The 11,397-nt window shown below is 41.6% G+C and overlaps 1 protein-coding gene across 2 annotated transcripts in view; it reads right to left on the bottom strand.

The window, feature by feature from the left end:
- Nucleotides 1-11,397, bottom strand: part of fez1 (fasciculation and elongation protein zeta 1 (zygin I)) — a 96,931-nt gene that overhangs the window by 5,138 nt on the left and 80,396 nt on the right. Inside the window, exons 6-8 of one of the 2 annotated variants that reach the window (XM_043676870.1) lie at nt 10,265-10,345; nt 8,952-9,027; nt 1,067-1,132 (exon numbers count right to left, since the gene is read on the bottom strand). In XM_043676870.1, the coding sequence (XP_043532805.1) occupies nt 1,067-1,132; nt 8,952-9,027; nt 10,265-10,345 (223 nt within the window). The remainder of the gene's footprint in view (nt 1-1,066; nt 1,133-8,951; nt 9,028-10,264; nt 10,346-11,397) is intronic. The other variant, XM_043676871.1, reaches the window with a different exon arrangement.

The raw sequence follows: 11,397 nt of genomic DNA, 5'->3' as shown, positions 1-11,397 counted from the left end.
TGCTTCTGATTTCCTGTGGGGAAATCCCTCATTTGCATTCAGCAAGAATTAGGTTACTATCAGATGGTGGTGGAAGATATACGCATTTTATAAGAGCATTCTGCTTGCAATCTTCACCAAAACTACAATTACATATGTGGCCATGAAAAAAATTGAGTAGCACTGCTCAAACAACTATATTTTGTTAAGATATCATCTTCAAAGCTTAGCTTTGCTTTTTCTCAGCTTTACTGCACTTTTTCTTTTGATTTGCACCATTCTCCAGGTCATGCTCTGAGCAACTGCTCAACAAACAGGAGAAAAATCAATTCTCAATTACCATCCATGGGGTTCAAAAGGGATTGTCATCTCTCCTGACCTTACAAAACCAATACTGGTCAATAGGTGTCATAAGGTAATAGCAGAAGATGAAAGAGACTTGCAGCTCAATCAACTGTTATAGTTTTAACCACATATCTGACAGTAAATTTTTATTAACTTAGCACATTGCACAATAAACTGATGATGCATTGGATGATGCTTGTCGTGATTGTAACGAGGTCAGCTAGGTGGACCTCACAGAATACGAGTTTCCTGATTGGACCAAATTATCAGCCCCAATCAGGGAGCCCCGGCTGATAGATATAAACAGGACTGTCAGACATCCTTACACTCTGAGACCTGGCTCTGAGGGAGCAGAATTGGTGTTAAGGACTGTCCATGTGTAAATAAAAGATGACTTGGTGGTGGGATACTGGCCTCTGTGGAGTGATTTCAATGCTAATATTAATTCTTTCATTGAGTGTTCCATCCCACCAAACCAAGATGCACATGCGACTATCCCCTGGTTTCAACTGTGCAGAGTGTGGAGGCCAGACTTGGAATAACATTGGTAGAGAAGACTATTTGCTTGAGAGATTTGTATCATCGATAGTCACAGGTGAGGTGCCGGAAGACTGGACGTTGGCTAACGTGGTGCCACTTAGAATCATGAAGAATGTGAAGAAGCAACAAGAGAGTGCAAAGGAAGCACATTCATTATACAGCTTATAGATTTCTATACTTGAAGAAAGACAAACAGTATTACCTTTTAAAATGTAGTCTGTCAGTAAAACTGGAACCTTCTCACTGTCCTCTTTCATGGCCAGAAGGACTGAAGGACAAAGATCATTTGATTAGTGACTTCAAACACTGAACTCGCTGATACACATCAACCACATTTTCACTGAAATTAACCAGTAATGAAAGATCTAGGGTTGGATTATTGTGAGGGAGATGGGTATCAGAAGTTGGGAAAATTCCCATCGTAGTGGAACTTCTCTCTTTAAAAAGACTATATGTTTGCTATATTTTCATTCCAGGAATGTGGGATTGGGATGTTGATGGATATGAAGCAGTGAGGATAGCTGTCAGGGGTGAGGATTTCCCACCTCCACATACTATGGCATCAGATCCACTTTAATGATGCACGACCCTTCACATCTCCACATATTCCCCGTCTCTCCCTTACCCCAAGCCTTTTCCTGATTCACATGCACTTTCTTTGACCCATGTGCTAGACATACCCACTCTCCCAGTATCCACTAAATACAGAACTAGAGTCATTAAGAACATAAGATGTAGGGGGAGGTGATGACCTCGTGATATTATCACTTCGACTATTGATCCAAAAACTCAGCTAATGTTCTGGGGACCAGGTTCAATTCCTGCCACAGCAGACTGTGAATTCAATGAAATTATCTGGAATTAAGAATCTACTGATTACCATGAAATCATTATCAATTGTCAGGGAAAAGAAACATGTGGCTCCCTAAGGTTCTTCAGATAAGGAAATCTGTCATCCTTACTTGGTTGGGCCTATATGTGACTCCAGATCCACAGCGATGTGTTTATCTCTCACCTGCCCTCTGAAATGGTCTAGCCAACCACTCAGTTGTATCAAACACTACAAAGTCTCAACAAAAAGATGAAACTATACAGACAACCCAGTGTCGACCCAGGCACCAAAAAAGACAATGGCAGAAATAGTCCTGTTGATCATGCAAAGTCCTCCTGACTAACATCTGGGGGCTAGTGCCAAAACTGGGAGAGTTGTTGCACAGATTAATCAACCAACATCCTGGCATAATCATACTCATGGAATCATACCTTAGAGACAATGTCCCATGCACCACCATCACCATCCCTGGATATGTCCTGTGCCACCAGTATGACACGAGCCGGCAGAGGTGGTGGCACAATGGGATACAGTCAGGAGGGCGTTGCCCTAGGAGGCCTCAACTCCAGGCTCTAAGACCCCATAATTTCAGGCTAAACATGAGGAAGGAAACCACATATCATCCTCCCTTCTGCTGATGAATAAGTACTCCTCTATGTTGATCAACACTTGGAGGGAGCACTGAATGTGGCAAGGGAGCAAAATTTACTCTGGGTCGGGGATTCCAATGTCCACCACCAAGAGTGGCTCAGCAGCAGTACTACTGATTGGGCTGGTCAGGTCCTAAAGGACATAGCTGCTCGACTGGGTCTGCAGCAGATGGTGAGGGAACCAACAAGAGGGAAAAACATACAAGACCTCATCCTTACCAATCTGCTGGCTGCAGATGCATCTGTCCATGACAGTATTTGTAAGAGTGACCACCCCATAGTCCTCGAGGAGTCGAAATCCTGATTTCACATTGAGAATAACCTCCTTTGTGTTGCTTGGCACTATCACAGGGTGGCACGGTGGCGCAGTGGTTAGCACTGCTGCCTCACAGCACCAGGGACTTGGGGGTTCGATTCCAGCCTCAGGTGACTGTCTGTGTGGTGTTTGCACATTCTGCATGGGTTTCCTCCGAGTGCTCTGGTTTCCTCCTACATTCCAAAGATGTGCAGGGTCAGGTGAATTGGCCAAGCTAAATTGCCCGTAGTGTTCAGGGATGTGTAGGTTAGGCGTATTAGTCAGGGGTAAATGCAGAGTAATAGAGTAGGGGAATAGGTCTGCATGGGATACTCTTGGGAGGGTCAGTGTGGGCTTGTTGGTCCAAAGGCCCTGTTTCCACACTGTAGGGATTCTAATTCTAATTCTAATTCTAATTCTATCACTTTGCTAAATGGAACAGACTTTGAACAGCATTAGTAACTCAAGATTGGGCATCCATGAAGCACTGTGGGCCATCAACAACAACAGAACTGTACTCAAAAGAATTTGCCACCTCAGGGCCTGGCATATCCCCCACTCAACCACTACCATCAAGCCAGGGAATGAACTCTACATTCAATAGAGAGTGCATGAGGGAATACCAGGAGCAACATCAGGCAGACTGAAAAAATGAGGTGGAACCCTGGTGAAGCCACCAACCCACTTGAGAATTCCTCGTCACAAAAATGGAAGAGCCCAGCACATCAGTACAAAAAATAAGGCTGAAACATTTGCAATAGTCTTCAGCCAAAAGTGCCAAGTGGATGATCCACCTTGGCCTCCTTCATTGGTTCCTAGCATCACAGATACCAATATGTAGCCAATTCGAAACACTCCACATGACATCAAGAAAAGTTTGGAGATACTGGATACTGCAAAGGCTATGGGCCCTGACAACATTCCTTCAATAGTACTGAAGACTTGTGCTCCAGCACTTACACCTCCCATGGCCAAGCTGCTCCAGTACTGGATGTAGGTTTGCTCGCTGAGCTGGAAGATTTGTTTTCAGACATTTCGTCACCATACTAGGTAACATCTTCGGTGAAGCGAATGACTGAAGCGCTGGTGGTTTTAGCCCACTTTCTATTTATATGTTTGAGTTTCCTCGGGTTGGTGATGTCATTTCCTGTGGTGATATCATTTCCTATGGTGATGTCATTTCCTGTTCTTTTTCTCAGGGGGTGGTAAATGGGATCCAAGTCAATGTGTTTGTTGATAGAGTTCCAGTTGGAATGTCATGCTTCTAGGAATTCTCATGCGTGTCTCTGTTTGGCTTGTCCTAGGATGGATGTGCTGTCCCAGTCGAAGTAGTGTTCTTCCTTATCTGTATGTGAGAATGGGTCATGTCTTTTTGTGGCTATTTGATGTTCATGTATCTGGGTGACTAGTTTTCTGCCTGTTTGGCCAATGTAGTGTTTGTTAAAATTCTTGCTTGTTGTCTTTATAGAATAACGGACAGTTTACAGATAATATACAACTGTCCCAGTACAGTAATGACACTGACATCTACCCAATAATGTGGAAAATTGTCCAAATATGTCCTCTACATAAAAAAAAGGGCAAATCCAAACTGACCAATTTTTGCCCCATCGGTCTAGTCTTGATCATCAGTAAAGAGATGGAAGTGGTCAGTCACAGTGCTATTCAAGCAGCACCTGCTCAGCAATAACCTGCCCAGTTTGGGTTCTGCCAGGTCCACTCAGCTCCTGGCCTCATTACAGCCTTACTTCAAACATGGACAAAAGGTTGAATTCCAGAGGTGAGGTGAATGTGACAGCCTTTGATATCAAGGCCATATTCGACTGAGTGCAGCATCAAGAAGCCCTAACAAAACTGGAATCAATGGGAATCAGAGGGCAAACTCTCTGGGTGGAGTCATACCTGGCACATAGGAGGATGTGCCATAGATAAAAAGCGGAGAGGGTCACATGTGCAGTCGGTGTCAAATTTGAGGATGTTGGGCTTCAAATGCAGGTGAGGTGTTACACTGAGCCAGATCATTGCTCACAGGTAGGTTACAAGGATCCCATGGAATCATTTTGCAGAAGGCAGTTGGATTTTCCCCAGTGTTTTTATGACCCAATATTTGTTCCTCGACCAGTATTCCTTTGAATGACCATGTGGACATTATTACTTACTGGTGTATGGGAGGATGCTGTGCATGAATTGGTTGCCATATTTCCTATATTAAAACAGTAACTATATTTCAAAATTACTTAAGTGGATGTCAAGCACTTTAGGATGTTCTGAAGTCACAAAAGGAGCTATATCACAGACTGATCTAATACAGAAGCAGACCATTTGCCTCATCATATCAGTGGTGGCTCTTTGGCACAGCTATCCAATTAATCCCATAAACTTGCACTGGGGAAAATCCAACTGCCTTTTGCAAAATGATTCCATGGAATCCTTTTAATAGATCTGTCAACTCTGCCCTTCAAAGTGTTATAAAATTTTCTTTTGTAAGTTAATCCACATATGGTTCCACTATACCGTCAGATCACAACATCTGGCTATTTATCATGTCACAATTTGCCAATCACATTATATTTGTGTCTTCAGCCACTGAAAATAGGTTCGCCTTCCAAAAACACTTACAAGTTTGAACACCTCAATCAAATTTCTTATTATCCTTCCCTAATTTAAAGAGAACAGGCCCAGCAGACACAAGATATTGTGGAAGCTGCAAACCTGAAATCAAAGCAGGAACTGCTGTGGGTATTCAGCATGTGTGGGCAATATTTGTGGAAATGTTAACCTTGCTTCTCTCAAGAGACGCTGCCAAGATCTTTTGAGCACATTCCCTTCTTAATTCCAACTCCTCTAGGTCTTTCCCCATAACTCAAATCCCTCTTTCCTGGTTCCATGCTTGGTTAATTTCTTCCGCATTTTCACCAGGGCCTAAGAATAAACACAAGCCATTCTTTTCCTTGTATTCAGACCTAGGTTTTGACCTTTCTTGGCATTCCATGCCAGGCTTGGCAAATCAAGAGAGAACCTGGCGCCTTGTAGTTCATGTCAAAAACTTGTTCCTTTCAAATGAGCATCAATAGTGAGAATCTGGTGAACATTATAACTGTTCTCATGACCTCCCTGACTCATGTCCATCGCTGACTGACCTCCATAGCCCTTTACCAGCTTTGAAACGTCGACATCAAGACAAACTATGCTAGAATCAAATCCTTCCCCTGGAATCTACCTCATCAACAGCCACTTACAATAAAATGCAACCCTTTGTGATGCCACAACAAACATAAATCAGAATGGAAAACAAAAGTGATGAAGGATAATTGCTAGTTATTTGTACCTTAATTAATAAAGTAGTCAATTAAAAAGGGCATTTCACTGGCAGCATAGTGTGTTGCTCTCAAGCAGCGAACAGCATAGTCTCCGTCTGGCTGACTCAATATAACGGTTGTCATTAGACAAAGCCAACAGGCTGATAGTGGCTTAAACCAATGAACTGGAAAATTGAGGCTGAAGCCTCCATGTGAATACCTCCAGATAGAATTAAGGAATCCAAAAGAATTTTAAAAACAAAACTTGAATTCTTGGTATCACTTAAAGACTTATTACTGTCTATTGACCTGAATGAAATCAGCTTTTAGCCAACAATGTGGGGAGGATTAGTCTGGTCACTGAACATTGACAATGCAAATGTCTTCATAAAGATTGTGGTCAACATTTTGAACAAAATCATAAAAAGTCTCTTTGGATAGCTTCACAATTTTGCTAAGCACCAGTGCAATCAGTATGTACAGACAGAACAAATCAATCAATAAGGAAGCTTTAAAAAAAGGAGAGAATTAGTCTTTTGTGTGTTTTACTGATGTATTCCCAGCATAAATACATTTGGAATATATATTGAGGAATAGCAGATTTTGCAAAATAAGCCAATAATCGACACCTGAATAGAGGAACAGTTGGATTTCCATCATTATTTCAGTGAATGAAATGTGCATGATTTTATATTGCATATCTTAATTTTTTTTTTCAATGTATACATGCTGCTTGTTTCTGAATTACTTCATGTTCCAGAGTTCATAAGTGTCCTACGCAAGGTTGATCTTACTAATTGTTCAGTAAGAGGTAGTGGAACTTACTATGCACATCACAGACCGAGAGGAAACAGTAACATGGTGAATCCCAGCTTTGAAGCGCTGATGTTCGAAGCATAGGAGCCAGGGCAAGATATAGCCTCAAATCACTGAATTCCTTCCTTCCCAATTTCAGAGGGATTATCTCAAAGGAAATCATAATTTCATCTAAGTTTTGGGACACAAGGGAAATAATGAAAAAAGCAAAGGGGACTACTGCATCCATCAGACTTCATAAAGTCTCTTGCAAGCTAGTTCCAGGGGGTATTAACAGAGTGGTCACCAACCATCACAGTGACTTCTTGTTTAGGTTTCAAGGTCATCAAGGGGTATGGGCAGAAAGTGGGAATATGCCACTGAGACAGAGTGTCAGTCATGATCATACTGAATGGTGGAGCAGGGCCATAGGGCTGAATGGCCTGCTGCTGATCTTAGCTTCCATGTTAGGTAGAGACATAAGTCACTAAAAAAGGAGAGCCCAGCTTAAATTATTTATAATTGGCAATAGGGGAAATGGAGCAGTGAGAGGTGTGAACCAAAAAATGTTTGATTCACACCAGAGAGACAAAAGTGACACCAAAAAAGCATGTAAGTGATAGTAGCTCAGACTGGTAATACTGTATTTAAGTGTTAACCTTTGGGCAAAGTGATAGTGACACATAGTGGTATTGTCACTGCACTAATAATCCAAAAGCCTAAACTAATATCCTGGGGATATTAACATTCCACCAAGGTAGATGACAGAATTTGAATTCAATTAATAAAAAAAATCTGGAATTGAAAACTAGTCTCAATAATGCCGAGCAGAAAATAATCATTAATTGTTATAAAAAAACCATTGAGTTCACTAATGCCCCTTCCTCTAGGCTTGGAAATTTGCCCTCCTTGCCTCCTGTGGTCTAAATGTGATTCCAGTTGCACAGCAACGAGCAGCTAAATGAGCCACTCAGGGCAAAGGAAATTAGAGATTAGTAATATCTATCCTAGAGACACCCACATCTTATGACAGAATACAATTTACAAAGAACAAAAGGACAGAACTGAAATACAAGACACAGAGACAGCAGTTTAGGTTCATAACTCCTTATTAATCATAGAATCCCAACAGTATGGAAGCAAGCCCTTCAGCCCATTGAATTCACACTGACCCTCCGAACTACATCCCACCGAGATCCATTGCTCCTACCCAATCCCTGTAACCCTGCAGTACCGATGGCTAATCCGTCTGACCTGCACATCCCTGGATACTATAAGCAATTTAGCAATTCAACTAACCTGCACACAGAGCCATGGTCACAGAATGTACAGCATGGAAACAGACCTTTCGGTCCAACTACTCCACGCTGACCAGACATCCTAAATTAATCCAGTCCCGTCTGCCAGCACTTAGCCCATATCCCTTTAAACCTCCCCCCCATTCATATACCCATCCAGGTGCGGTTTAAATGTTGTAATTGTACCGGCCTCATCAGTCTTTGGACTGTGGGAGGAAACCACTGCACTCGAAAGAAACCCACGCAGACACGGGTAGAATGTGCAAATTCCAAGGGTGGAATCGAACCTAGTTTCCTGGCACTGTGAACCTAGTTTCCTGGCAATACCACTGAACCACTGCACTGGCCCTGATTAATAGGCAATCAGGAGATGGGAATTCTTTTACCAGATTATTCCAAATCCATGGCAATGGGACAATTAAGCTACACAATGAATTGCTATTACCAGTGAAAATCTAATAATTGAATACCGGGTTAATGGTCAATGACTTCTCACTCCTGGGACTGGGGTCCAAGTGCACTCTTGGGTGTCAAAGTGAAATTGTTTGGTCAGTCTGAAGCAAGTTGCCATTGAGCATTAAACCAGTTGTAATGACATTCACTGAAATCTAAAGTGTGGTTGTGTTCAGTGGGAATGGAAACTGGTGACATAGTGGGTTCACTTTTGACTGAATTAACAGCCAAATTTTAATCTAACCCTTGTTTAACAAAAAATATGAACTGCCATAAAAATAAGAATTGCTTGATAAACTGGGCAGGTCAGGCATTTGCAGAGATGAAAAAGAATCATTCTTTCACTCCTAAAAATTGTGAAGAGATCATTTCAATCTTTCTTAGCAAAACTGTCAAGACTGCTTGCAACAAAAATAAACAATCAAACAAAATTGTGAAACTAGGTATTTTCTTTAAATAACTCACTTGTGGTCAGGATTTGAAGGTCATCAACTGTTGGAGGTGTATTCTTCTTCTCGTACGGAATTACTGTGGTTAGGTACTAGATATAAGGAGACAGTTTGTTAGTATAGTAATAAGAATATTTGGTACATTCCATCTAGTCACTACTGATGCTGAAATGCTACAGCACCATCATGTATTCAGAGAAGGAGTGAGCATGGGTTTCAGGTCAGTTTAGCGGGAAGATGGTAGCGTAGTGGTAATGTCACTGGATGGGTATTCTAGGGGTCCAGATCAATGTCCCATGGAGAGGGTTTTAAATCCCAGCATGACAGCTGTGCAATTGCAATTCAATGAATCACTGGATTCGAAAACTAATCTCAGTGATTGTGACCATGAACGCATCATCGACTGTTGTTAAAAACAATCTGATTAATTAATGTCCTTCCTCCAGCTGAACACAGACTCATAATAATGTAGTTAATTCTTTACCACCCTCTGAAATGGCAAGGGGCAATTAGGGATGGGCAACAAAGCTGGCCTTACTAACAGTGCCAAACCCCTTGAAGGAATTAAATAAATAATTTCTGAAAGTTGTGTAGTTCTATATATATATATATATTAATTTCAGATTCTATCAAAACATAATTCAATGTCCTCACTTTCTGTACAAATTTAGATGTGTAATTGACAATAGCACTTTGGATTAAGAACCATGTGGCTTTAACACCTCATGGTGATTGAGTAACACGTTCAGATTCTTTTGAATAATCAACAATAATGTAAGCAGTGTGATTGTACATGTCGCCTCTTGTTATGTATTCTTCAGCATAAAGAACGGCTTTGCGATAAATCAATTTGAGTGTAAGAATTAACAGGTTCTTCTGCTCAGTGTTTCAGTAACGTTGCAATTCATCAACCAGTCAGAACCAATAAATCCAGGCTGTAAGCTAGTGTTTGTTGATGTTAGTGAACTGCTGACAGCTGTTGTTTTAGGATGTAATAAATTGAATGAGTTTCCTTTATTCTCCAATGTGAGCTCATTATGGGGTTGCCAATACTGGCTGGACATACTCCTGTAGGCTTCATGACATGACTCTTCCCCTGAATCAGTACCTACCCCATATCCGTTAACTTTATAAATAATAGAAGATTTTCCTCAGAGAAGAAAGATGGATACAACAGCACACCATTTTATTCAATGTGCCTACAATTTAGCTTCACAGTTCTTTGTAGCAGTGTCCAGGAAATGAATTCTTTAATAATTGCCTGAATTTCCGAGTGCTGACAACCTGCTATAAACAACAGGACACGGGAACGACACAAAGTGTAGCTACCTGCTTCTCGTTGCCAGAATTTCCAAATGTCTGTCGAATGCCACTCTGGATGACACTGGAGATTCCTTCCATGCTAAAACGCTGGCAGCCATGTTGAACAGAAGGAAAGGAGGTTATCAGGAGTGGAGTTCGAAGTACAGGTGTCAAACAGAAACCACAACTTCGACCTAACCAGCACCATTAACCAGATAAGCAGTCCCAAGTCACTGCACAGCAGGGAAATCAATGACACTGAACCAAACTGGATAATTGGGGCATTTCAGCATCTTACAGGAAGACAGTGAGGTAGAAAGATGAGGATATTTAGGGAGGGATTGCCTGGCCTAGACACCTGAAGGCATTGTGACTAAAGGTGTAGTGTAGAATGCAACATCCCTGAAACAGAGACACCGACTGACTTCCAGAACACATCTGATTATTGCATAGTACATCATGTGATGTCATTCTAAGCCAGTGAGTCATGGGGCTGTCATTAATACGTATGAGTAAATTTGCATTAATTAATCACTATACAATCACAATGTCGTAATTTTGTCATAATGATCTCAAAAATCTGAAATTATGCCTTTTTTTCAGGTCACCATTAAATCTTAGATTTGACAGACTTTATACCACAGAACCAGGTTGTTTAGGCCAAATAAGCTAGGTTAGTGTTTTTTTATGTACCTCATTAACATCCTTCCACTTTATTTCAGAGAATGTTTGCAGCAATTTTGCCCAATATGTCAGTATTGTCTCTCTGCAAAACAGGGGAAAGTGAGGATTGCGGATGCTGGAGATTAGGGTCGACAATGCGGTGCTGGAAAAGTACAGCAGGTCAGTCAGCCTCAGTTACCTTCCCCCCAGCCCCACCCTCTCCCATTTATTTCCCCACTCCCTTGGCTCACAGCCTCATTCCTGATGAAGGGCTTTTACTCGTATTGTTGATTATCCCCCTCCTCAGATGCTGCCTGACCTGCTGTGCTTCTCTGCAAAACAGCTCATCGCATTCCCCTTTCCCTATGGGCCTGTAAGTTTTCTCTCTTGAGACAACTATCCAAGTAACTCTTGAAAAGTCAGATTGAACTTGCATCTAGCACACATTCAGGCATGCATTCCAGATCCTAACCACTCGGTCGAGAGAAACAGTTTCC

The sequence above is a fragment of the Chiloscyllium plagiosum genome, chromosome 35 (genome assembly GCF_004010195.1).
Source record: "Chiloscyllium plagiosum isolate BGI_BamShark_2017 chromosome 35, ASM401019v2, whole genome shotgun sequence".
Classification (NCBI taxonomy): domain Eukaryota; kingdom Metazoa; phylum Chordata; class Chondrichthyes; order Orectolobiformes; family Hemiscylliidae; genus Chiloscyllium; species Chiloscyllium plagiosum.
Note: the sequence above shows the minus strand (reverse complement) of the source record. Positions and strands in the feature narration are given on the sequence as shown.